General features: G+C 47.3%; 2 protein-coding genes across 15 annotated transcripts in view; one reads left to right on the top strand and one right to left on the bottom strand.

Moving 5' to 3' along the window:
- The window catches only part of PSD2 (pleckstrin and Sec7 domain containing 2), an 84,565-nt gene extending 65,836 nt beyond the window's left edge, over positions 1-18,729 (top strand). For 5 of the 6 annotated variants that reach the window (XM_072023363.1, XM_027468087.3, XM_072023361.1 and 2 more), the window contains 6 exons: positions 1,290-1,480; positions 2,665-2,735; positions 11,243-11,400; positions 12,822-12,966; positions 13,988-14,131; positions 16,980-18,729. In XM_072023363.1, the coding sequence (XP_071879464.1) occupies positions 1,290-1,480; positions 2,665-2,735; positions 11,243-11,400; positions 12,822-12,966; positions 13,988-14,131; positions 16,980-17,186 (916 nt within the window). In that variant the 3' untranslated portion in view covers positions 17,187-18,729. Of the gene's footprint in view, positions 1-1,289; positions 1,481-2,664; positions 2,736-8,768; positions 10,353-11,242; positions 11,401-12,821; positions 12,967-13,987; positions 14,132-16,979 lie in introns of those variants that run through there. The other variant, XM_072023364.1, reaches the window with a different exon arrangement.
- Positions 18,730-20,938: 2,209 nt separating this feature from the next.
- NRG2 (neuregulin 2) overlaps positions 20,939-26,683 on the bottom strand; it is a 172,687-nt gene continuing 166,942 nt past the window's right edge. For all 9 annotated transcript variants that reach the window (XM_027468089.3, XM_027468088.3, XM_038186514.2 and 6 more), the window contains 2 exons: positions 24,503-24,727; positions 20,939-23,322 (listed from right to left, as the gene is read on the bottom strand). In XM_027468089.3, coding sequence (XP_027323890.1) covers positions 22,665-23,322; positions 24,503-24,727 — 883 coding nt within the window. In that variant the 3' untranslated portion in view covers positions 20,939-22,664. The remainder of the gene's footprint in view (positions 23,323-24,502; positions 24,728-26,683) is intronic.

Here is a 26,683-nt window from a genome sequence, read left to right as displayed (position 1 = left end):
CCCTCAGCTCCCCTGATGCGAAATAGATGCTCCCTGACACAGGGTATCAGACCCTCTGCCTTCTCCCAGTGGCCATCCAGCGAGTCAATGCACTTGCCCATGAAGCCCAGCCAGTTAGGCAGACACACAGCCAGCACCCCAGCAGCAGGCAGGAGTTCAGGGGGGTCTCTGGTGCAGTTCTGAGAACGGGTCCCCACTAACTCCCCAGCCAAGTGTGGTGTCTGGGCTCTGCCTAAACCCCAGGACTCCTGTGGCTGTCAAGAGCTGAGAAATCATCCTTCTCTTCCAAGAGCTGTCTGATGCTTTCGTCATGTATTAGCTGTAGGTGGGAAAGTGTGGTATTTTCTTGCTTATATCCCATCTAATGGTTTAAACTCTGGCTCAGTCCTCATCTGAGGTTTGTTCCCAATCTAATCTAATCTGATCTAATCTGGGGTGACCACGTCGTTTAGACACAAACATGTATCACGACAGGCAGAAATTCCATGTTTGCTGTCCTCAATGTCCAGAAACCCTGGGAAAATACCACTTCCCATGTAGGTTCTAGTTTCTATGTGCCAAATTAGATTTCACTTCAAACAGGAAGAGGTAGGTTTGGAGGAATCATTGGACATTTTCTGGAGCTGCTCAGCCCCTGCCGTCCAGAGTCCATGACCAGGAGATCTGTGAGAAGTTTGTATGGAAATCACCAGCATTTCTTGCTCTCTCCTGGCCCTCCCTCAGGACACAAATGGGGAGAGATGCATAACCTATTCCAGAGTCTGTTGTTTGATTAAAGTGGCCCATCTCCCTAATGCCTTCAGAGCTTTGGTGCTTCAGAGATACTGAGGACATTCATAAAGCTTCTTCAGTATCTAGGAGACACCAGTTGTGGCCTCAGGAAAGGTTGAGAATCCCTTGTGATACCTGGCTCTCAGCCAAAGACCACTTTAAATTTCTGAATGTGATGCACAGGGTTGGGGACTTTCCCTGTGGAATGAATGTAGTCCTCAGCAGTGCTGTGTCTGAAGATCCCTGGTGTTCAGACAAGCACCTAACCCTTTCTTGCTTTCAGTGACCTTACAGTGAGGCCACTGGGACAGTTAACCTGCCACCCATGCTCCTTTCTGCTGTATGTAGATCACCACCATTGGCACACTTGGTGTGTTACAGTCTCTGGGTCTCCTTTCCTTTTCTTTCTTGACTAGTCTTGTAATAAATAACTCCTTTTTAAACCAAAACAAATAGGGCACACTATGACCCCACCCACATGTCCTCCACTCAATCTCTTCTTTGAATTTGTTTCCAAGTGATGAGGACGAGTTGAGGAAATCACTCTCGGAGCTGGTAGACGACAAATTTGGAGCCAGTGCAAAGAAAGTGACAAGGATTGTTGACAGCAGCAACCCCTTCCTGGACATCCCCCAAGCGCTGAATGCAGTCACCTACAAGCACGGTGTCCTCACGCGCAAAACCCATGCAGACATGGATGGGAAGAGAAGTACGTGTTAATGGGACAGAAGATGTGCCCCAGGGATTAAAAAGCCCTGCCCAAGCCTTCTCCCTGGCTCTCCTGCTGGAGTGGCATTTCCTCACTGTACCCCAGGAAACACAAAAGAGAGCCCCCCCCCCCAGATCCATGAGCACCAGCATACAGGGAAAGGAGGGTTTTTTGAGACATTTGCAGATATGGATGGTTTCAGGAGACCTCGGTCTTCCATTATCACTGGCAAAGAACCTAACAGTGCCTGTCCCACACAGATAGACCTGGTCTTCCATTCTGTTCATGGGCATAACCCTGACTCCTACATTATGAGCAATAGGTCAAGACTAGTTGCACAGGAGTTGTCCACCTGAACACTGACCCTGGGGACAGTCTGGTTGTCAAAGCTTTGGCCCTGTCAATATTCTGCCATGTGCAGGGTGCTGGTGAACAGGTTGTCTCATAGCTCTGCTGTTAGTATATGGTATTACACAAAAGTCAAATGGAAATATATTTGGGAACCGTTAATGAGCAGTGCTTAATGAAACCTTGGATGACCTCTTTTGCTAATTGATATTGATGGCCCAGTCACTGCAGCCAATTAAAAGTCTTGAGTAGAGAAGATTACCACCAAAGGCCTCCTGCTTCCAGCACTTTCTTAATAGCCCATGCCTTGGAGGACCAGCTCTCTTGTGGTGGTGTAGACAGGCTCCCCTCACCTCCCACCCCTCTCCAGCTTCCAGCAAGCTCTCTTTCCCCAGGTCCATCAAGATGGTGGGTGGTAATGCTCCCCCCTCATTGGAACTGAAGCTTCCATAGCCAGGGTATATCTGCCTAATTCATCCAAACCAGAGGAGTTCAGGGAATGTCTCTGTTCCTCAAGCATTTAGTTCACAGAATACAAACCCATGTCTGGAGGAACAGAGAGACTTCCTGTATGTGTCCACTGGTAGGTCTGTACCTGCTCATCTCTGGTTTTGACCTGTTTGTGTTCTCATGGGGAGGCTGCATCTCCCATTTCTGTCAACTGACGTGTCCCTGATGACAAGCCACTCATAAGCAATAGCTTGGAGGTGTGTGAGGTCCGGGCATCAGTACATGCCTATGGTGGGTCAGGAAAGGGTTGGTTTTGCCAGAAATGTGAAGGTCAAGTACTAACGACAGAAGCAGGTGTGTATAATTAGTTGTTCTTCCTTTTTTAGCTCCCAGAGGAAGAAGAGGTTGGAAGAAATTTTATGCTGTGCTTAAAGGGACCATCCTTTATTTACAAAAGGTAACTGTGGTGGACTGTCCCATTTGCTGTTTCATGCTGTGTCCAAAGCAGTCCTGCTGTCCTAAGTAGGAGACCCATACATGCATGCAGAGGAGAATCACTGTCCTAATGCATGTGTGGATGTATACAGAGCTCCTCCAGAGACCAGTATACAGAGCTGGAGATTGCCGTCATTGATGATGGTGTTCATGCTAAGGGCACAACCTCAAAAGAAGGTCACACAGGAAGAAATATGAAAGAGGAAATGTAGAGACAAGACTTCTGCAGAAGTGTAAGCAAGAAGTATAAATAAATACGGGATACTGGGGAGCATGACTGAACAGATAGGGAAAAGGTGAATTAGGATGTTGGTGAGACATGCCTTAGGAAGTGGAGGGGGCAGAGCATCAGACCAGTCTTGTCCTGGCTATTGTTTTATTAGTTGGCATAGATCTGAGCATGAGTACCTCCTGTGAAGCTGGTATGGAATTCCCCATGCTGAAAGTTCTTTGTCTCCTTTCAACCTTGCCAATTTGGGTCCTTCCATGGGATCCCAAGAGATGTTTTCTGCCTCTCTTCATCTCCGTCCCATAGCTTTCTCCAGCTCCCCTGTTCCACAGCCATCTTTGAGTCAACATGAGTATAAATCCCAGGTTCCCATGGGAGGCAAAGTTACCATGGAAGACCTTACATGCATGCTATGGCATTCACCTCTCTGCCTTTGAAAACCCTTGGATGCTAGGAAGATTTCCATGGATAGTCTTTTCTGTGGAAATATTAAGGAGCCTGAATAGGACATCACTTGAATGTTAGTAAGAGCCAGCCAGGGGTGCCAAATGTCTACTCATCATGAAGCAGCATAACCCACTGAACTAGGTCTGAACTACTTTAGTAGCACATGCTGTTCAGTAACCCATTGAACTCACCTTGCTGAAACAGCATTCCCTGTGGGTAGATGTTCCTATGTATTGCAGTATTATCTCCAAAGCAATGAGAGTAAACAAACTTTGGATTATATAAGAAAGGCAGAAAGATCCTCAGGGCAGTATGGAATTATGACTCATTGTTCCTAGCACAACCCAACAATTCTCATGTTTTGCCAGATCCTATGGCACAGGTCACAAAGCTAACAGAAATCTGGTAGCAGCTAATTGTAATTTACCATGTGGATTGCTCTTAGCCAAGTGGTATTTTAACAGCCTCGCTACTCTTTCCAGCAGCTGAGGGAAGCTGCAGTGTACAGGAGAGCCCAGATCATCTCTAGCACTCTTAAGTCTGGCCATCATGAAATCATTGGTCACTGACACTCTTTTTACATCCCAGCTTCTTTTCTCAACACAAGTCTCCATGTGGAGCTCAATGAAGAGGTCCCCATGCTGACCATGGATGATGCATGAAGATTTAACTAGCACCTTTTTTTGGGTCATTTTTTTTCTGTGGAAAAAAAAAAAAAAAAAAAGAAAAAAAGAAAGTAAGTTCATCAAAATCACAGGAAGCAGTTAGATTTAAATGAGTTTTTCACCAAGCACTTTTAGGTCTAGGTATGAGTCTGTTGAGGGGGATATATTTGGAATGAAATACACATTCGGGATAGAATTTTCTTGCCATGCTGGACCAACATCCAGTTTACTGAAGGTTTTCCTGACTGCTTTGACAGTGCTAGAAGGAGCAGTGAGACCAAGACAGAGTTTCATTGCTGCTGAAGAGGGCGGAGGGGTTGGGTTTTGGCTTTGTTATACAAGGCTAGCTACAGTATCTGTCCTGGCTGTTTTATTAACATAGGTTGTTATGCTAATATTAGGAGTTTAGAATTTAAAAACAGAGTGGGGATGAGATTGGCAGAGACAAATAGCTGTTAGAAAATCGGTGTTCTTATCTAGATGACCTTCAGGAGAAAATGGTTAAAAGACTGAGTGCTTTCTTTACCAGGAAGGACTAAAGAAGCAACACACCTAAAATCTGACTATGTTATAAAGGTGTCTGAAAAATAACAGCCATTACTGATGTGTCAGTCATGCAGGAGGTACGGGAGTTGCTGAGGGTGCCTCAAGGAAATAGGAACATAAAAACATAACATTGTGCGTTAAGAACAACAAAAAATAACCTGAGAAACATTTGGGCCAAAGATATGGGTAAAGAGTGGTTTCTTAGTTATGAGTTGCTGACAGACTGTATATAGTCCTCCTCAAAGTACTCCTTTGGCTGGATTAGGCTGTAGACAAAATATTGATTGGGCTTTGCAGATACAGGACAAATGGCTGAGGTCACAAAAAAAAAAAAAAAGAAAAAAAAGAAAAAGAAAAAAAAAAAAAGGCTGCCACTTTCAAGCATTCCCAGCATTCACAACAGAGAGTGGGTAAAGCCTTATTCTTAGTGCAATTTCTTGCCTATGGGATGGTTTGCAGAGCTAAAAAGTTGCACAGTACAGGAAGAAAGCCGTGTGCAAGGCTCCAAAGCTCTCAGCAGAAGATGCCTGCACATAAATATAAGATAGAACCTGGCTTGAGTACAAGTCACTGGGAAGAGATTTTTGTACACGAAGATAGAGGAGAAAGTACCTGCTTCCAGACACACCTGACACCATGGAGTACAGGTTCAGCCTCATCCATTTTTCTCTCAGATCAAACCAAGGATCTAGCCTTTAACAGGAAACTTTCAGAAAGCAATGCAGATAAGTCCAGGGGAGCAAGTTGACTGGAAATGAGAGACAGAGAAAAAGGGGGAGGGAAAGAAGGAGGGAGGGAGGGAGGGTCTGGGGAGACAGATGTATAGAAAGAAGGAATGGCCAGGTGCAAAGAGAGGTAAGAATAGGATAAAACAGGCAGAAAAGTGGGTGGGTGTGTGGTTGACTGGCTGGATGAGAAGAAAGCAGTCTGGTAGAAGCAATTCAGGCAGCATCCATAAACTCACTGATGTAAAGATGTCACATATCATTGACTCGCCAGTGTTAATTTCTGGATTAGCATGTTCTAGCACAGTCTGCTGAAGCAATTGCTTGATCCCCTAAAGGGATGCAGCACAGTCTTGACGAAGAAATGCATGCTTGGGAGCAGGGCACACCTCTCCTGCACTCTAATCCACACTGATCACTGATTCACTCCATGGCCTTTGGCAACTTACTTCACCTCTGTGAAATGGGGATAATAACCCTTAATCATCACACATAGAGGGGTGTTGAGAGGAATGATGGAGGGCTATAAAGCACGAGATGCTTTTGTATGGAAGTAGTGGAAAGGGTGCAGGTCTCAGCATTTCCCCCAAGGCTGCCCTTCCAGCCCCCACCCATGGAAGAGTTCCAGCACTGCCCTGAGCCAGGGACATGTCCTGTGAAGGCAGGCTTTACCATAGTAGTGCTACTTGGAGTGCCACCTTAATGGCCAGACTGAAGAGAAGCGGTTTGTTTTCCTCATTGAATATTTTTTTAGGCTAGTGGGTATGAGCTGAAGAAAATGAGGAAAAACCCCTCGCAAGCTCCAGCATGACAAATCTCTGTAGCTCCATGCCCACATTCATAGAGTCATAGAATCATTTAGATTGGACAAGACCTCTAAGATCATAAAGTCCAAACACTGCCAAGTCTACCACTAAACCATGTCCCTAAGTACCACATCTGCATGTCTTTGGAATGCTTCCAGGGATGGTGACTCAACTACTTCCCTGGGCGGCCTGTTCCACAACCCTTTCAGTGAAAATGATTTTCCTAATATCCAACCTAAACCTCCTCTGGCCAACTTCAGGCCATTTCCTCTTTTCTGTCACTTATTGCCTGGGAGAAGAGACTGACCCCCCCACTCTGCTACAACCTCCTTTGAAGTAGTTGTAGAGAGTGATAAGGTCTACCCTGAGCCTCCTTTTCTCTAGGATAAACAACCCCCTTTTTGGACGCACTCCAGCACCCCAATGTCCTCCTTGTAGTGAGGGGCCCAAAACTGAACACAGTATTTGAGGTGTGGCCTCACCAGAGCTGAGCACGGAGTCATTTCCTTAGTCCTGCTGGCCACTCTATTTCTGACACAAGCCAGGATGCTGTTCGCCTTCTTGGCCGCCCAAGTACACTTCTGGCTCACATTCAGCCAGCTATCGACCAATATTCCCAGGTCCCTTTCTGCTGGGCAGCTTTCCAGCCACTCTTCCCCAGCCTGCAGTGTTGCATGGGGTGGTTTTGCCCCAAGTGCAGGACCCAGCACTTGGCCTTGTTGAACTTCATACAGTTGGCCTCGATGCATCAGTCCAGCCTATGCAGCCTATCCCTTGCAGAGCCTTCCTACCCTCAAGCAGCTCAACATTACCTCCCAATTTGGTGTCATCTGCAAACGTACAGAGGGTGCACTCAATCCCGTTGTCATTGATAAAGATGTTGACGAGAACACTGAGCCCTGGAGAACACCTCTGCTGACCAGCCTCCATCTGGATTTAACTATGTTCGCCGGCCACCTGGCCATTTTTTTTACCCAGTGTACATGGCTTGGACAGGGTACACCTGTCCAAGCCATGAGCAGCCAGTTTCTCCAGAAGAGTACTGTGAAAAATATTCTTTTCATTGCTGTCTGGAGGAGAGGGCAGCAGAATCAATATGCTGGACTCTCACCCCATCCAGGTGTCATACAAAAGCAGGCACAAGAGAAAGAGATTTTTGCTTGAAAAACAAAACAAAACAAAACAACAACAACAAAAAACTTTGAGCTGGAGAGCTCATATTAGTTGTGGCCACTCCACCCCTTGCACATTGGAGTGGACAGTAGCAGAGAGCTGCCTCAGAAGACTAAACCAAAGACATCATGGAGCACTGTCATGGCAGAAAGGAAGCCCAGTCAAGGGGGTGGTGGTACATGTCTGAGCAGATCCTTTGCTTAGGCAGAAGAGACAGATAAATGGGGACTCTGTCATCAACATTAAATGAAAAGTAAATTAAATGAATTTGGAGAGATTCCAAAACACAGCATCCACACATGGCCTCAGTTCCCACAGAAAACATCCCCAAAACGTACCCTTTAAATGGCTGATACCCTTCAGCCAGAGAAGAAATAAAAAAATAAACACCATCATCATTCAAGGGCTGGGGGCCTTGGGTAACTGAAGCAACGTAGCACATCATACCTTGCCCATTTCCCTGTGACAAGTGTTTATGTGAGCAATGTAGGACACAAAAGGCAAAAATTCAACAATGCTGTGATACCAAATTTGCCAGCAAATATATAGCAGGGTAGCACCACAACTGGAAAAAGATGAGACTAGTATTAGCATATGATGGCATGGAGAAAACATTGCCTGCATTTCCTCTAGATATGGCAAGACACTATTTATGCTTTAGTGTAAATCATTTTTCTTTGAGATTTAAGACAGAATCCCTTCACTGAAAACATCTATGTTACTATTATGTCTTTGGACACGTTTCTTTCCCAGCAGCTTAAGCACATGCTTAAATTTCCACCAAAGCTCAGAAAGGTATTGAGGCAAAACATAGAGAAGATGCTGTAGGCTGTGAAGCAAAGCTGGCATGCTTTGCTGAAAGGCAAGGAATTATTCTCCAAGGGAAGGCTACACACCAGTATAAGTGCTGGGCACTGTGAAGGCTCCCATTCCACGTGCGTGGCATTATAGAATTATTAAGGTTGGAAAAGACCTCCAAGATCGTTTGGCCCAACTGTCCCCCTACAGCCAATATCATCCACTAAACCATGTGCCTAAGCACCATGATAAAGCATCATGTAACTTTAGAGCCATTTGTGGAGGCTCACAATCTTCACACAAAGATTTCCCTGCCTCAGCAGCGGTACGTATAGAGTCATAGACCTGTAGAATGGTTTGGGTTGGAAGTCATAGAATCATAGAATGGTTTGGGTTGGAAGGAAACCCAAAGTGCCTCACCACCCTCTGAGTGCAAAATTTCTTCCTTATATTTAGTCTAAATTTATGCTCTTTGAGTTTAAAACCATTAAGCCTTGTCCTGTAACTATATTCCCTGACAAAGAGTCCCTCCCCAGATTTCCTCTGGGTGCCCTTTGGGTACTGGAGGTCTCCTATTAGGTCTCCTTGGAGCCTTCTCTTCTCCAGGCTGAACAACTCCAACTCCCTCAGCCTGTCTTCATGACTCCTGCAGCACAGGCATTAAAATGAGCTTCCTGGCACAGCTGGTCCATGCAGAAGTGATCCTGCAGTACCATGTGCTCCTGCAAACCTGGCCACCAGAAGAGAGAACCTGCTTGATTCAACCTTACCCTGATTGACTGGGCCCAGGTTTAAAAAAAAATAATAAAAATCTGGGTTTTCCTACATCTACATTAAATCCTGTAAGCCTGATATCAGCAGAGACAGTAAATGACGGTACCATTCAACATGAAGATCTGCATCTGTCAAACCAGTTTTCATCTGTGGAAGTTTCTTGTCACATGCCATTAAGCCTAACTGTTCGCACCGTATTTTTAGAAAGCCTACATGTATCTTGAAATAAGGGATCATGGGTTTCCTGGTCATTTTTATTCAGATCCCAAGAGATCCTTTGGAAAAACATCCAGAATTGGATGTGTGTCTACAATATAGGAGGCTTGAGCAGCAAAGTCTTCCTCAAATACATATTTCCTGCCAGGTGGAGTAACATATCAGTAATATACATGTATTCATATGTCAAAGCATTTGGTTTTCTTTCTTAAAATGCTCACAGGGCATCCCTCTGGCTACTGAAACATCCTGAAACACCCAGTGTGACTCCTGCAGACATCTCTGCTGTGCATAGACATTTAGCTATGGTTTGAATTTCTGAGGAGCTCCAAACCACTTAACCATGCAGGAGAGCACTGCAGAAAAGTTGTGTATACTGCCGTGCAATGCACCCATCCTGAACGCAGGGTGCCTGCAGCACCCACCTCTTCTTGTGCTGGGAAGCCAGGGCTTTTCTTTGTGGTTCACATTCAAAAGGCAGTTGCATGTGACAGGATCCCATGCCAGACATTTCTGGAACCTGGGCCTGGGACCCCATGACATTTCTTTGCACAAAGCCAAGCATCACATGCAGTGCAGCAGTCACTCTCCTGGTTGGGATGATCGTTTTAGAAAAGAAGGGAAAGAAAGACTTCAGAAGCCTATTTCCCATCAAGAGCAGGGCTCTGGATGAGCCACATCCATGGGCTGGGTTATGCTGGACCTTTGTGCTCTGGGAGGCAGCACAGGGGAGACTTTTGTGACCTGACACCAGAGAACAACCAGAAGACTGTAGCCTGTAACAAAACATAAGACAGACTTAGTCCTGTAGGTTTGCACAGTAATCAGCAGGAATGGCAGGCCCTTCCAGGGATACCCTGGCCTGACCTGGCCTCTGACACGGTCATTTCACAGCAGCTGAAGATGCCATCAGACAGTGTTACTACCCAAAAAGGCAATTCTCTCCACCAGTCCTGGTCTCCACCAGGTTGCAACACAACCACACAGCTCCATCACAGGGCTGCACCAGCATGTGTCTCCATGTGACTAGGCAGGGCCCTGCAACACAGCACCTGCAGTTTCTCACCAACCAGAGGCAGGTACTTGGGGGGGAAGTTGATGGTTTGTTTTAGCCAGGGACAGGTTTTTTCACATCCATCCATCCATCCATCCATCCATCCATCCATCCATCCATCCATCCATCCATCCATCCATCCATCCATCATCTCACCCCCCAGCTGGACAAGCCGTTGAGTTGGTGAGAGGGTAGGGAGGGAGGGTATTGCTCTAAGTGTCCATCAGCTCAGTTTCTGGGAAAGCAAATGGTAAGCATGGGATTGACTGAACTCTTTATTTTTCCTAAAAAGTGCTGTGCCCAGATTTTTGGAATCCCATGTTTGTATTTTCTATCTGTTTATAATATTTATTTATATAGTTATTTCTATACTCCCTAGTTTTGTGAAATTATCCTTCAATGAAGTGCATCAGGAATACAGGAAATACTGCTGCAATTTGCAAGTGTCTGACTAACGAATTACATGACAGACCATGCCAAAGACTCACACATACTAAGGAGATACCAAGCATGATTCAGGTGGACCATACACAGTGGCTAGTGTCCAGAAAACCCCACACCTGCACAGAGGTGCATTGGCTCCAATAGTTAGTCCAGGGCTGCCAAAGACAGTCAAAGCCCCTCACCACATGGAGTGATGCAGCTGCAGGATGGGAATTCATTTGCTGATACCTGCCAACAGCCAGAGTCTGCATCTCAGCATGAGCTGTGCACTGTGGGTGAAGCTCTGCAGAAACCTAGCCGTCTTGTGTCATCCCCCAAAAGCCTCAGGCGTGTGCCGTGTTAGAGAGAACTATTGATAATTATGTTTAAAACTTTCATCTCCTTCTTCACATCTTCACAGTGAATTTAATGATGGAAGAAGTTGCCAGATGTTAATTATTATCATTATCAACTCCTAGCATTTACTGTACAAAGCACTGCTTTTCTTGGTCTCAGTAATCTGTGATTACAGCACAGAGAGAAAGGCAGGTTCATTAAAGTAGCCCGCAAATGTTAGCATAGTCATTATCCAATTAACGTTCCTTCTTCACAGGATGAATATAAACCTGACAAAGACCTCTCTGAAGTGGATCTGAAAAATGCCATCCGTGTGCACCACGCCTTAGCCACAAAAGCCTCTGACTACAGCAAGAAGTCCAATGTGCTCAAACTGAAGACAGCTGACTGGAGAGTCTTTCTCTTCCAAGCCCCGTAAGTACCAGCTCTCCCTGCAGGGCCTGGACCAGCAGCCTGCCTTCCAGCCACAGAGACTCTTCTGCCCAGCCAGACCAGCACACACATCAGGGACAACTCTGGGGGATAAAAGCCTTCTGAGGAGGAAGGTGCTAAGCAGGAGAGATTAGGGTGAGGTCTGTCAGACTGTGCAAGGGACTTCATCTGGGGGCCACAGTTCCCACTTGCCATGCTTGGCAGCTTGGAGCCTTTCTTGTCTGTCACCAAGTAGGGCTGAGCAGGATGAGATGGGAGGTGAAGGTCTGAGGAGGAAGGTGGCTTCTCTTTTCACTCCTCTCATGCATTAACACCTGAAGCACTGCAGTCCTCCACAGACTACCTTTGCCCTAAAGCCTGCTTCCACAGTTGCTCTGGCAAAATCTTCAGCTAAGGTTGTGCTGCCAAAAGACTAAAGGGAAGCTGGCAAAGCAGAATGGTTCCAAAGCATGGTTTGACTTGCATTGTAGGAGAAGATCTCTGGGGCTGGACTAATAAATGTGTTTGCCTGACAGACTGTGAAGTTCCCACTGCCCCTCAAAAGCAGGATGGGAACATTTGGATACACTCATGCTTAACTGTACAACTGTTATAAAATTTGTTTAGAGAGTTTAAAAATTACATCCCAGTGCTAACTGCCTTTTGTGGGGTGGCCACATAGAACTGACCTTGCCAAAATTTGTGCAAGCAGCTGGGATTGCAGTAGCCAACCAGCCCAAAACACATCACTGTGCCACTAAATAATGTCTCACCATTTCCAGTGTGTGCGTGTCCTCACTGCAGGCTCTCCCCTTACTAACTTCTGTTGTCAGTCTGCAGAAGAAAATCTATATGGTGCTTTGAACTAAGGAGCTGACAGTTCCTCTCATCAGCCTTTGGTGGGTAAGGTGACTAAAGCTCATTAAAGAGCTCACCAGCCAGACCATATCTTCTTCTTTCCTTAGTCCATTGCAGAGGAAAATTGCTTTGCTAGAAAGTGTCAGGTGTGATTGAGCCATCTCCTGTTCACTGTTTTCTTTGTCACCTGCTGTGAGAAATGATTTTGTCTTGAAGTTGGGATGGGGTACTAACATCAGGCTAAATCTTGGCATCTGAATTTCTGCAGTGAAAACCTTCTTGCAGGGAAATCCCACCTGAGCAGTGCTCAGATCTGATTAGGGACCCCAGGCAGAGTTCCATGAACATCTGAAGAGTTCATCCTTGTCCGTGGAGCCCCATGGACAAGGATGTGTCTCCCACTCCCCAAAGAGTATGGTACTCAGGATGGCACAGAAATGGCTTCAAAGAAAAGCCACCAATAGCCCTCAGGAAAGCAGTTGGCTCCAGGGCTGTCTTGAGCTGGCTGGTCCTGGGTTAGGAACCTTTATAGACACTCCTATCTCTCCTCCCATCCTCTGTAACAGAAGTAAAGAAGAAATGCTGTCCTGGATCCTGCGAATCAACCTCGTTGCTGCCATTTTCTCTGCCCCAGCCTTTCCAGCTGCAATCTGCTCAATGAAGAAGTTCTGCCGCCCACTCCTGCCTTCATCCATGACCAAGTTGTGCCAGGTAAAGTGTGACGGAAGGAGCAATGGAGGGGTGCCCGGTGCTCAGCCAACCCATCAGCATGCAGCTCACACTGAGCGCATCTGCAGCTCCCCCAGCTCTGCCTAGCAGACACATTCAGGTGCTCAAGGATGCACCTGCTCAAGTGCACACTGTGTAAGGGCAGAAGTAAGGGTGTAGAGTGGGAGATTTGGACAGACCACAGCAAACTCTGGTGTCTGCATGATGCTTCTATTGCAATGAATATAAAGCAACCCTATGTACACACACACACCTCAATGGGTGTTGATTCTGTCTTGTTTATTTCTTTTTTTTTTTTAATGACACGGTACCCAGAGGTGACACCTTATTGTTTTTTAGTCTGGAAAGCTGCAGAGCCTCAGAGGAGAAGGTTTACTGGAAGCAGGGAATGCAGTGCACCAAAGCATGGCTGCCTAAGGCTCTGTTAGCAAAGAGCAATAGGCAGCTGCCATCTGAAAAAGCCACTCGTGTTTGCAGTGTCTAGGGAATGCCAAACATGACTTACCACCTCCAGACAATGGGGACATTCTGCCACTGGCCCTCAGCAAAGGGGAAGGGAGAGGACAGCCTGAGCCTGAAATGATTAGAATGGAGATACAGCTCTATCTGCTGAGCAGATGTCAGAGCCCAGACAGGGAGGATACTTTATCTCCAGAGAGAGCAGATGCACAAGCTCTTGAGACACAGCTAGTTCTGCCTGGCTATTAAAAGATGCAGAGGTTTCGTGTTCATGATGCTATAAAAGCCCAGGTGCCAGAGAAATCCAGTCCTGGCACTTGTGATGCATGAGTTTTGATCTTCCTCAAATACCTGTGTTTCAGCTGCTCCTTATCAGATGAATTTTCAAATGTGTTGCACACCTTTGGCCCCAGCACAGGGTACGCAGCCTGTTCCCGTAGCAAGGCTCACATCCTTGCATAGACAAATCCCATGTCAACAGGCTGGCGGTGCACTTGGGTGTTACACTCCTACGTTTTAATACCTGACACAATTCTCTCGGCAGGAGGAACAGCTGAGATCTCATGAAAATAAAATGAAGCAGATTGCAGATGAATTAGCAGAGCATAAATCACATCCTGTAGAGAAGAGCCTCAAGTCGAAAGAGGCTGAGGAGTACAGGCTCAAAGAACATTACCTAATTTTTGAGGTAAAGGAACTTTCATCTTTTCTGTGATAAATGATATCTTGGCTGATTGAGGAAAATTGAGAACTGCAGAGTGGATGCTGTGAGCCTGGGGGAGGGGAGGGGAGGGGAGGGGAGGGGAGGGGAGGGGAGGGGAGGGGAGGGGAAGGGAAGGGAAGGGAAGGGAAGGGAAGGGAAGGGAAGGGAAGGGAAGGGAAGGGAAGGGAAGGGAAGGGAAGGGAAGGGAAGGGAAGGGAAGGGAAGGGAAGGGAAGGGAAGGGGAGGGGAGGGGAGGGGAGGGGAGGGGAGGGGAGGGGAGGGGAGGGCAGGGCAGGGCAGGGCAGGGCAGGGCAGGGCAGGGCAGGGCAGGGCAGGGCAGGGCAGGGCAGGGCAGGGCAGGGCAGGGCAGGGAAGGGAAGGGAAGGGAAGGGAAGGGAAGGGAAGGGAAGGGAAGGGAAGGGAAGGGAAGGGAAGGGAAGGGAAGGGAAGGGAAGGGAAGGGAAGGGAAGGGAAGGGAAGGGAAGGGAAGGGAAGGGAAGGGAAGGGAAGGGAAGGGAAGGGAAGGGCTTACATGCTAGATGTGTGTTATGTGGCAGTGATAAGCCTCACTGTTTTCCATTGAATCTATAAAAAGAAATGACATCTCCTCCCCTCTGTGATTTCTAACACAAGGCGTGGAAAAGTGATGAGAGAAATAAAATCTTCCTTTACTGTTCTGGAACTTGAAATTTCCTCATGTCCCAAATAAGGAAGGGATTCTGTTCTCAGTGCACATCAGCCTTTTCCAGAAACATTCATAAAAAGCTAAAGGAAACAGTGGGAGTATTAATCTTGTTTTGCTGTAACTGTTACTGTAAATAGAGCCAAAACCAGCATTGCAGGTGCTTGCAGACTTTTTGAGGATGCACGTAGCTAAGTTTAAATGCTCTGCAAAGCCTCAGTAGCATTTAATTGAAGAAATGGGATATTTTGTTCCAGAGAAAGTTGAGCACAAGGCAGAAATCCTGCCACAGAGGTGGCAGTGGGGTGGGACTGCTGGAGGGTCTATTCCTGCTTTCAGCAGGAGCTTAGATTATTCCCAGTTTTAGCCTGGGCTGAGTGTGGCATTTTCTTGCCATCCCTGGAAACGGATGGAAATCTCCCATCTCCCACAATCCAGGGCTCCACCACCCACTTGGGGAAAGAACATCATGTAATGTCCAGCCTGAATCACCAGAGCCATAGTTTGTGGGTGCTGGTTCCCTTGTGTTTGTGCCAACCTTTCAAATAGTTGCATGCTGCTGCCTCCTGTTTTCCAGACATCTTGTTTTTGATATCTGCAGAGGAGTAGTCGCCATCCAAGCTTTTTCTTTAGGCTCCCTTTTCAGTCTGCAAGAAGAAGCTGGCAGTTCCAGAGCATGACTCATCTAATCTATTTTATGAGATATACTCTAGAAATGCTTGTTTCTCTGTGCTGACAAAGAAGTGAGTATAGGCTTCCTTTGAGGCATTAGAGGAAAGGACTGGGGTTTTACATAAGTCCATAAAAAGAGGTCCCATCTAGTCTTGAAATGATGCCAGGCAGAGAAGAGATTGCCTCCATTTTTTTGCTGTCCTCTGTGAAGAGCAATGGGGGCACAGCTTAATGGTCACAGTGAATTACTGGATGAAAACAATGCAAGCAGAAATATTTATACCAACCGAGAGGAACTTTCCATGTGCTATGCGGGGACATCCTCACAGCGTTGTTCTCAGACAGGCAGGCAGGAGTGTGGGAACTCTGAATGTCTTGGGTCAGGACGAAGCAGATCTGCACTTCGGCCACAATAACCCCATGCAACACTACAGGCTTGGGGCAGGGTGCCCAGAAGGCTGTAAAGAGGAAAGGGACCTGGGACTGTTGATCGATGCTTGGCTGAACACGAGCCGGCAGTGTGCTCAGGTAGCCTAGAAGGCCAGCAGCACCCTGGCCTGTGTTAGAAATAGTGTAGCCAGCAGGAGCAGGGAGCTGGTTGGCCTGTGCTCTTCTCTGGTGAGGCTGCACCTCAAGTGCTGTGTTCAGTTTTGGGCCCCTCACTATAGGAAGGACATCGAGGCCCATCAAGGCATCTGGAGCATGTCCAGAGAGGGCAACAAAACTGGTGAGGGGTCTGGAACACAAGTCTTACGGGGAGCAGCTGAAGGAGCTGGGGTTGTTTAGTCTGGAGGAGAGGAGGCTCAGGGCAGATCTCACTGCACTCTACAACTTTCTGAAGGGAGGTTGTGGTGAGGAGAGGGTCAGCCTCTCTCTCAAAGTGGCCACAAGTTGCACCTGGGGAGATTTAGATTAGAATTCAGGAAAAGCTTTTTCTCTCGGAGTGGTCAGGTGCTGGAATGGTGCCTGCCCAGGGAGGGGGTCGAGTGGTCAAGTGGTCGAGGCAGTCCCTGGCGGTGTTCAAGAAGCGCCTGGACAAGGTGCTACGAGATATGATTTAGCAGCTTAGTGGGCAGCATTGGTGATAGGAGGACGGTTGGACTAGATGATCTTGTAGGTCCTTTCCAAACTTGTGTTTCTATGACTCTATGAATCTGTTCTGTGTTGGTCTTTTGTTGCCTCCAGTACCCACCTTAAACAATCAGAGTGGCAGTCAAGACCTGTAAAAGCAAGAGTCTTGCACAACCATCCGCTTTTTCCTCAACCCTTTGAACTGCAAGTTAATAAGTCTTTGAAGGCTTTGGTTAGACCAGACATTGTGCTGTCATTAAATAGCTCTTGCAGAGTGTGAACAGTGGGATCCTGATAATATAGTATGTGTTTTCCTGCAGTAGCAGATGGCATCGCCTCTGCTTTCCACACATGCAGTGTCCTGTCCCTGTTCCCAAGCTTTTTTCTCTGTTTTGTCTTTCCCTGCAGAAGAGCCGCTACGAGACATACATCAATCTGCTGTGCATGAAAATAAAAGTTGGGACAGATGACCTGGAGAGAATTGAAACCAGTTTCTTTAAGGTGGAAGCTGATGACATTGCTTTGCGGAAGACACATTCAAGCCCTTCCTTGAGCCAAGGGCATGTGTCTGTCACCTGTAAGGTGGAAAAGGACATAATAGAGCAGAACACTTAACAAGGAACGTGTGCATGGGTGAAATGAACTGGTGATGCTTTGCGCTCCTGGACTAGATCAATGAGCACAATTTTACCTAGGAAATTATACAAACAAAACCGTAGACGTGTATGACACGGTGACTGCTCTAGTGAAAGAAGTCAAAGAAGCTTTAGTTGACACTCCTTGGCAATGCTCTGGCATTTCAGCATCATGGACACTCCATCTCTTCTTTTCCCCAACAGCACCAGTGGCTTTTCTTTCCCTTCTACTGCAGCCTGCACAATAAAGGGATATGCTCATTCTCCAGGTGCCAGGTTGCTCTCTTCCACCAGCCCTATCTTCTCCTCCTCCTTCCTCCTTCTCTCCTTGGAGTTTCCACTGGTTCACATCCACAGTTCCCAGCAGGGCAAGAAACTCAGCCGGGACAATGGTGTCTGCGTCACCACCAGCACTCTCAGAGAAAGGCACAGAGCAGCAGGGAGCACATCCCTCGCACAAGAGGAGTGCTGTCTGGCACGTCACGATAGGACAGGTTTCGTGAGCTAGCCACCAACTGAGTGAGAGGCGTCTTCAGCACAGTGTGTGGGACTGTCATCTGCCCATGGCAGTAGAGGCCTGAAGTGCCCTCTGTCACCCTATCCTTTTTATATATATATAAATATATATACATATGAATATATATAAATAAATATATATATATAAGGAAAACTTAATATGGGATTTTAACCTCAGTGTGCAAGAGAAGGTAAGCTGCCTGGAGAAGACACTAGGGACCATGGAGGGTCTGAACAGGACATTTTCAAAAATGCAGTAGCCTATGTTTCTTTTTTTTTTTTTTTTTTTTTTTCTTTTTTGTACTTGAATGGAAAGCCCACCTGGCTTTGCTGTGAAACATCACACTCCTGTTCCTGTTTGTTGAGACAAACTAGCCAAATGGCTGTTTATTTAGCATCCATGGCATCTGCCACTTTGGGTTCAAGCACAGTTGGAAATATGCTTCAGATCCAGCTGAACCTTTGTGTGCAGGAGCAATTTTAACTGCCCATCAGTGTTGTAGTTCCTCCATTTTGCGATTCGTATGCTGTACTCTTTTAAAGAGGGAATTGTGTTTCCGTTCCTTTCTGCTGTCTGTGGTCCAATGATTTACTGTTGTACTAGAAGCGATTCCACTGCATTTCAATGCCACAACTGTCCTCCCGCACTTTATTTATTTATTTTGCTATTTGGTTTGGTTCCTTATCCCAAATTGCCTTTCTTTCCTTTAGGTGCATTCATCGTAATCAAGTTCCAGTTTTGAAGGATCTTGTAGCTGCTAACTACAGTCATTTATTGTTTATATTTTGCAGCATTTTTTAAACAAAGAAGATTTATTTGGACCTTCAAAGTCTGAGAGACTATTGACTACTGTTTTCCACGATGGTTCATACTACTAAAAACCTCCATCCTATTTTGTCACCTCTTCTTTTATCTCTGTTTCTTTGTACAGTTTGATAGCTTATTTGAAATGATGCACTAAGAATCATGTAAAAAAGAATAACAATAAAGCTGAATCTGTTGGTAAAGAGAATTGGTCTGAAATGTGGTTCCACTGTGTGCTGGATTGGTCGCAGGCTTCACAGCCCAGCATGACCATGTTCACACAGATCTCTATCAGCTCCTGCAAAGAGAAAGCCAGGACTCTGGCCAGAACCAGACAGGGAAAAAATGAGATAGATACAAGCTTCCTTCAGAGGCAATTTGAGAGAAAAGTAGTGTAACTGCCACCAAATACAGAACAAAATTATGGGAAACCAGGGGCACATGAAACAAGAAATCACCACAAGAAATCACGAGGCAGCTATGGCTCAGAGTTAGTGATGTCTCTATCTGTAGAGTGTCACAAGTCCCTGAAAACCACGGAGCAGTAAAACATCTTGCATGGGACTGAGCAGATGGTGACGGTGATGCCCTGGTGTGGAGCAGCTGCCCTGAGCACCCCCCATGGTTCAGCCACACCACTGTGCTGCACAGCAGCCCAAAGTGCAGCTGTAGGAGGCCCCAGAGCTGCAGCCTTCCTGTAATGCAGATGTTGCTGAGGGGACAACTTTGTTACAGCATCAGGTGGACTTCTCCAGGAGCAGAGCTCACCAGCTCACAGACACAGGGGAGAGCCGGTCAGGGAAGCAGGGTGGCTCTGAGAACCCAAAGACCCCTCATCTCTGCCATCTTTAAGCTTGGTTTCCCCAGGGATCCTCACCCTGCAAGGCATGGGGCTGCACAAAAGTGGGACAAGATGTGTCCGGAGACTACATGACAAAGGTCCTCCAAACCAGGACTTGACCCTACCACCTTTATCTCCAGTCCTAGACATCTAGTACCTCCTTTGCACACTGCTGTTGGGTAGACAGTACATTGAACCCATAGCAGGAGGGCAGGATCCTTTCGTTTTCAATCTTTGGGAAATCAGTGTTGAGATGCTTTTATTCAGGGTGCAGTGCTGAGCCCTCTGGTCTGGCTGGAATCCCCACAGTACGTGTGATGGATGTCAGGGGAGGTCTGTGACCCAGAAAGGTCAGCTCCAAGACAATGAACATCCTGATGCTGGAGCAGAAGAAGCCCAGACTGAGGCTGTGCAGCAGTTTAGCCTGGCCTTTATCCCAGAATGAGGGACTGGGGGATTTCTCTCATAGCTCTGCGTGTTTCTATGAGGTCAACTCTGAAAAGTCTTCACATGTAGGGACCAGAGTTTAAGAGGTCCCTTTCCTACTAGATGGCATCAGCTGGGACTTTTTGGCATCTGTCATATCACTGAGCAGGAACTAGGCAGCTGGGCTGAGCCATGCAACACCATGATATAATCTCAGAAACTGCTTCCTGTGAATAAACCATAATGTTAGAGATACCCCTACATGTGAACGAGCCAGAGTCAGAGATTTGCCATGCAAGAGCTGAAGAAGGGACATTTTTTGCAGGTGGGCAGCATAGCACTTGTAGAATTGGACCCAATGCATCTCCAGTCCACTGCAGAAGTCACGGGAATCGGTGCCAGCATGCAAAGTACACGGCATGCATCTTGGCCTTTCTTGTCAGAACAAAAAGCTTCCACCAGTGGGGTGATGGGGTGAACCTCCCAGCCTGGAGGTGGAGAACGAGTGGAATCCTCCCAGATGTGTGGGGTAGCACCCATTCACCTCAGTAAGCCTCCACTCCTGAGCCCAGTGGTGAAGGTGAAATGTCCAGTCAGGTAGAAAAACACCCACCTCTGGGACTTCAGGGACATAGACACTTAAGGGACTGCAGTATCAGTCTTAGGTGGAGATGCTGAGAGAGCTGGGACTGTTCAGCCTGAAGAAGTAAGGGCTCAAGGGGGCCTTATTCATGTATATTAATATATGATGGGATGGGATGGACTGGCAGACAAGACTTTTCTCAGTAGGGTTTGGTGATGGGATGGGAGGAAGTGAGTGGGCACAAATTAAAAAAAAAAAAGAATTAAGAAATGGAGTTTGAACACAAGAAGATGCTTTTTTTTTTTTTTTACTGTGAGGATGACCAAGCACTGGCTCGGGTTGCCCAGAGAGGTTGTGGCATCTCCCTCCTTGGAGATCTTCAAAAGCCATCTGTATCTGGTCCTGGGCACTCAGCTCTGGGTGTCCCTGCTTGAGCAGACAGTTGGACCAGCTGACATCCAGAGGTCCCTGCCAACCTAAACCATTCTGTGATTCTGTGTATTGTACTTGTCACAGCCTACCCATTGCCCCCCAAATTGCCTTAGATCAATGCTGCCCACAGTTTGTTATTTCTTATTTTATTTATAATATAAAAAATGTTCAAGTGTTAAACAGTCGAGAGTTCTGACATTCAGACAATCCAGAGCAAACTTTGACAATCATCTTATGACAAATTAGCAGAGTTTTCTATCTGACCCCATCACGGGTGAGGAATAGAGGGTTTAGTTACTTTATTGCTAAAAGTTAAATGAAATACACTGTCAATTGTTGTATTATCTTCTCAGTCACAGCTTCACCATGCATCCAATCTACAGTATCTGAAATGCAAAGGACATGCAGAAGTAAAAATATAAAAAGAAAAAAGTCAGGCTACAATGTAAACAGGTTTGCTGCAGAGAACTGAGGCGAGAGGGGCACTTCCACCAGGATGCTCTGCTGCCTGGAAACGCAGGACTGTCTCTTTGCGCCACAGAGCCAATGGCCAGAGCTGCTCCGGGTTTGGAAACACGATGTCTGTCATCGGTGGCAAGACATTACAGTAACAACTGTCTTTACAACAAAGGGCACGGCGGGACAGAGGAATCCGCTCGTTGGGCTGCCCCGTGTGGTGCCCGCGGTGCTTCCCAGCCAACGCAAGGGGCTATGCGCGGGGCCGGAGCACTCGGACACCAGGGCAGCACAGCCAGCGGCTGTCTGGCACAGCACCTGGGGCAGCAGTGGCCATGCTGTGCCCTCTGGGCATCCTCGGTGGCAAGCATGGTGCGCAGGACACTGCAGCCCACACAGCACCATAGCAAATGCCACACCATGGCCACTGCGTGCTTGGTCAAGGGGATGCCACAGCCAGCATGGCACCAGGTCCGGTGCGGCTCTGCCCTGCCAGGACCACTGTGCAGTGCCACCAGCCTGTCAGGGCTGGCTTCAGTGACTGTATTCAACCATAGGTAACAGGGTTTTATTTCACCACATTCCTATAAATGTCTTACGTATCGGACTACAAACCTGTGCCAACCCAATTTCACACTCACATGTGAAACGGCCAAAAGTTGAGAGCTATATTGTAAGGGCTGCTGCTGCTTTTCATTTTCTCTTCCTACCTGTGTGGCAAAAGAAACATTATTTCTGCATTTCGGTATGGTGCTGCTCAGTTTCTTTTTCTCCTGATTTAAGCAAAAATACAAGTATTTTATGGGGCAAGACAGACCCCCGTTAGACATGATAATGGAAATGCTCCCAATCATGTCCTTGATGTGTGTTAAAATGATAGAACAAGATCATTAATAGCAGGGTATAGGGCAAAGTGGTGAGGCTGTTTTCTTCTGATGGAAGAGTGCCCTTGTGACAGGTTGTCTCCCAAATAAAAATCTGTGATCTTAAAAATGCTACTGAAACAGAATCCTCGGCATGAATCCCAGCACTAGCATACAGCAAAAGGCACCACGATAGTTTTATTTTCTATTTTTAAGTAGTCAAAAATTGGCCCACCTTTTTTTTTTTTTTTTTTTTTTTACTTTATTGTTTGTTTCCATTTCTTCTTTTTTTTTTTTTATTTTTTAATTTTTTTTCTTGGAAGCTGAAAATCAAGACATTACATATAAATAGAGATTCCCTATAAAAAAGTCATTGCTGTTAGCTATTATAAGACAACTTTGCTAAAATGAAAATAAAACATTTTATTTGTTATATTTTTTCCTCTTTTATATAAAATAAAAATATTTATTTTTGTCTCATTTTTTGTTTTGCCTCCCTCCTCCGCCTCCTCCATGCGGGTATGTCTGCGAGGCGCCTAGAGAGGATCGGGGTCTTGTTTGGGCGTTGTGTGTGCCAGGCTGCTGCGCCCGCTCTCCCCGTGAGCGCTGTGCCTGCTGTAGGAATGGTAAGTCCGGCTGTCACCTGGCCGGTGGAGCGGAGGCGACTCTGTGTTCATCGTCTCATTGTTCTGAGTGCTTAGGAAGGGGGTGCTCTCAGCCACCAGCTCCTCGTCAGACTCGCTGTAAGAGGCGCTGCTCAAGGAGAAGGAGTCCCGGACCGCTCTGGCTCTGTGGGGTACGTGCCCGTTCAGTTTGGACTTTTTCCAACGCTTGTTGCTGCTGGCTGTTTTCTTTGGCTGTTCTAGTGCTGTGACATACTCCTGTGTCGTCTCATACTCGTCATCCTCCGTGATGCGGAAGGGGCTGGAGGGCAGGCTCCCCATGCTGTCATTTAGGTAGGTCTTCCTTTGGTAGTAGCTGTCGTACCTCTGCGTGTCCTGGAAGGGAAGCTGGTACCGCCGCAGGAGGGGCTGCTGTTCCTCCACGCGGAAGCTGATGGGAGCTGCTGGGGGCAGGGAGACAGCGTGTGCGGAGTTGGGGGAGGTGATCTCAAAGGTGGGCACCTGCGTGGCCATCGAGTAGTGGAAATCCACGGGCGACAGGCGTGCTGGTGTGGTCAGGGCTGACACGTACCTGGAAGAAACAACACCTCTGTTTGGACAGGGAGCATCCCAAACCCTGCCAGCTGCAGCTGCACTCTGCTGAACACCCGGCACCGATATGGGGGACCCCTGATGTGCCTGGTTCTGGAGCACTGCATCTCCTGGGGAAGGGGGTGGAAGGACCTTTTACTGCAGTGTGTGAGGCAGGATGAGCTGCTGGCTTTGGTGGGTGTTTGGGCACCAAAGCATGGTGGTCCCCAAGACCAGCTTTCCTGAGGGAGTTGCTCAGTGTGCATCCTTGCTCCTCCACCATGTGAGGAGCTCACCACAGAGCCCAGCACTTGGCAGCTGAGATGTGGCTGCCAGGGAGCCTTCATGCCAGCTGAGCTGGATGTGCTTCCCTTGCTGCAGGGTAAGGGTCAGGACCAGTCAGGACTGCTGGGACTGAACTTTATCTGGGACAGGGCAATTCTCACTGCAAATCTTGCAGCACCTCCCAGCAGCCTGTCTGAATGGACTGGGATCAGAAACAAGTGAGCAACTTGCCTTCTTTGGACAAGTCCCATTGCCCTGAGGGGTAAATGCCCGAAAGAGGTTGGGTGGCCACCTGTGTCACCCATGGTGACTCATGGAGGGCTGCAGCAAGTGTGGAGATGGTGTTTCAGCACCATGAGGAACCAGACACAGGAAGAGGACAACTCTCTGTCACTAGCTGATGATTTCCCATCTCTGCAGTCATCTTCCCCAGAGAGCTGGGTCTTACAGAGCCCCATCCCAAGGCTGTGCCCACATGCAGCACGTCTGCTCTTCATGCCACCCACAGGTACACTGAGGGCTTATCCAAGTACCTGGGAGCCAGCCCCTGCTTGAGCTGCTGCCCCACAAATCTGCCCTCCTTCTCTGCAGGGAGGACTTCATCAGTTGCTGATTGCAGCCAGATATTTTCAGCTGCTCTCAAACTTGCACTCCAAACCTGTGTTGCCCCCAGGTGAGCAAGGAACAACTGACAAGGTGCAATGTTTGTTGCTGCTACCAGAGTGACCTCTTGGGGACATGGTTTCCTCCAGTCAGGACCAGAACTGGAGCTTCTCCTGGACTACCACGGGACTTCTACTCTAGGCCAGGGTGGAAGTGAATGGACTTTCATCCAGCAAAGAGGGGCATGGCTGGCCTCTGCCATGCCCAGGCAGCACGTAGCAGGGGAGTCTGACCTCTCGCTGTGCGGCGAGTCCCGCAGCGAATCCACCGAGTCGCGGTACTGCATCATGGGCCGCCGCGAGTCCTCAATGCAGAAGGCAGCCCCACGGCGGGCCCGCGCCTCCACACATGCAGGGCTGTTGCATTTACTGGTTCCCACCGAAGACAGCATTATCCCAGACTGGGAATCTGAAGTCAGGCTCTCCGTCCGCTCCAGGCTCCAGGTGTGGCTTTCATGTCTGTGGATCAAAGTCCATACGGACAGTGAGCAAGGAACCCCTGCCAACATCTTCTCCAAAATGCCACATGCAGCCACAGATCACACTGTGCTCTGCACTGACATCCCCTTTCTGTCTCTCATGGAAATACATCTAGCCAGGAAGGCCCAATTTTGATTTGTTTCACTGTTTCTTGGAGGTCTGATTTTAGAGAATAAAGAAGGGCAATGCTGTGCACACTGGGTATTTAACTCACCAACTCCTGACAGTGGGAATAGGATGGGACAGCCTCTGCAGGGAGGCCTGGGCAATTCTGCTTTGTAATCACAAAGTGTTTTGGTGCAGAGCAATGCACTGGCTGTGCCAAGGCAAGTCTGCAAAGGATCTTCACACATTGCCAAGAAACAGCCCCTTCACAAATGCTACCAGAACAGTCAGAAAAAGACTCAAAATTACTTCATGACCAACAGAGAAAAGCACTCTTACTAATTAAAAAAAAAAAAAAAAGGTTTTGGCAGCAAAATACATTCAAGGAGCTAGTCTGAAGCTACCAGCTATGATGGATAGTCCTTGGTCAGCCTGGAACTTCCCCTGCCCCGAGATGACATCCCACAAGCACGCACCAGTGAAGCATGGGGTCCTGCACACGCCGAGGGTCCACCCATGCTGGGCTGACTGCTCTCCATGGCACAAATCCATGTGGATTGGAGCAAGAGCTCTGAGTTCCCAAACTGCACCAGATGGAGCTGTGGTGGCAGAGTATTTTGGGTGGGGGTTTACAGAGGCCTCATTAAGACTTCCAAAGAAGTTGTTAATTATTAATAGCTCCAGGCACATGTTCAGTTGCAACCAAAGCATTGATTTATAACTTCAAACAGCATCCTCATTAGAGGTGCTGATAAAGTAAAATGGAACCATATTATGCTAGCAGTTTGCCTCTGGCATGACTTCAAGAGACACCTGCTCACTGCACTTGACTCAGGAAAATTATATGGCCGGTAGCCAGGACCAGAGGCTATGCAAGTAGGTATCTCCCCACACCTGTCATATATTAATGCCGCCCTCCAGACACAACTTTGCATCTTCAGGAGGTACTCAGAGATGGCCCTGGGATCCAAGGACTTTGAAGTGAGCCTTGAAGGCCAGCAAGGTGCAGCTCTGTGGTCACAGGAGTCTCTGTGCACCTTGCTCAAGCCTGCTCAAAGCTAGCCAGGATTCAGTTACAGTATAAAAATTCAAAAAATCTGGAAAACACCCCATCTGCTCACTGAGGGGGGGATTTCCTTGGTTAAAGTAGTCATTTCCAGCCCAGCAAATCTTTCTTGTCTCCCTCTTTACTTACTGGAAGCTGAACCAATGGAGTCTGGGGAGGAATTTTCCTGAAAACCTATGCATGATACCTGAAGCTGATTTGCTGAATTGTACACTGAGTGCTCCTTCCTAATGAATGCCTGAACCCTGAATAAATCTGCCAGAATGCATCTTCAGTCTTCACCTGAAAGGATTCACTGCTTCCTGGACAAATGGATACAAACACACCAGTCTAATGAAGTAAATAAGCCAGGATAACTTTTGCTTATGAAGTCAAAGCATGTGATCTACATGTCATTGACAGAAGGTAAATATGGATCCCCCGCACCCTAGTTACTTTTCAAAGGCATGCATCCTCACAGCGAAGCACTGTCACTTACTGGAAGAACACAATGAGCTTTCAACATATAAGATGGAAGACCTGAATGCCCAAACTCAGAACAGTGCAGGACTTTCTCTAGAGCATTTGAATGACTTTTCTGGACACCAAAACAATGGAAAAGCTACATCTGCAATATTAATGCTCTTAAGACCAGCAAGAAATTCAACCTCTCAGTCACGCTGGTCTTCCCCCTTGATGGCTATTTTGCAATGTGAAAACCTATGTTTTTCTGATGAAAAACTTGATTCCCAAAATTAGACCCTAACTTTGCAGACTAGGCAAAA

This window comes from Anas platyrhynchos, chromosome 14, assembly GCF_047663525.1.
Source record: "Anas platyrhynchos isolate ZD024472 breed Pekin duck chromosome 14, IASCAAS_PekinDuck_T2T, whole genome shotgun sequence".
In the NCBI taxonomy this organism is placed as follows: domain Eukaryota; kingdom Metazoa; phylum Chordata; class Aves; order Anseriformes; family Anatidae; genus Anas; species Anas platyrhynchos.
This window is presented reverse-complemented; position numbering and strand designations above follow the sequence as displayed.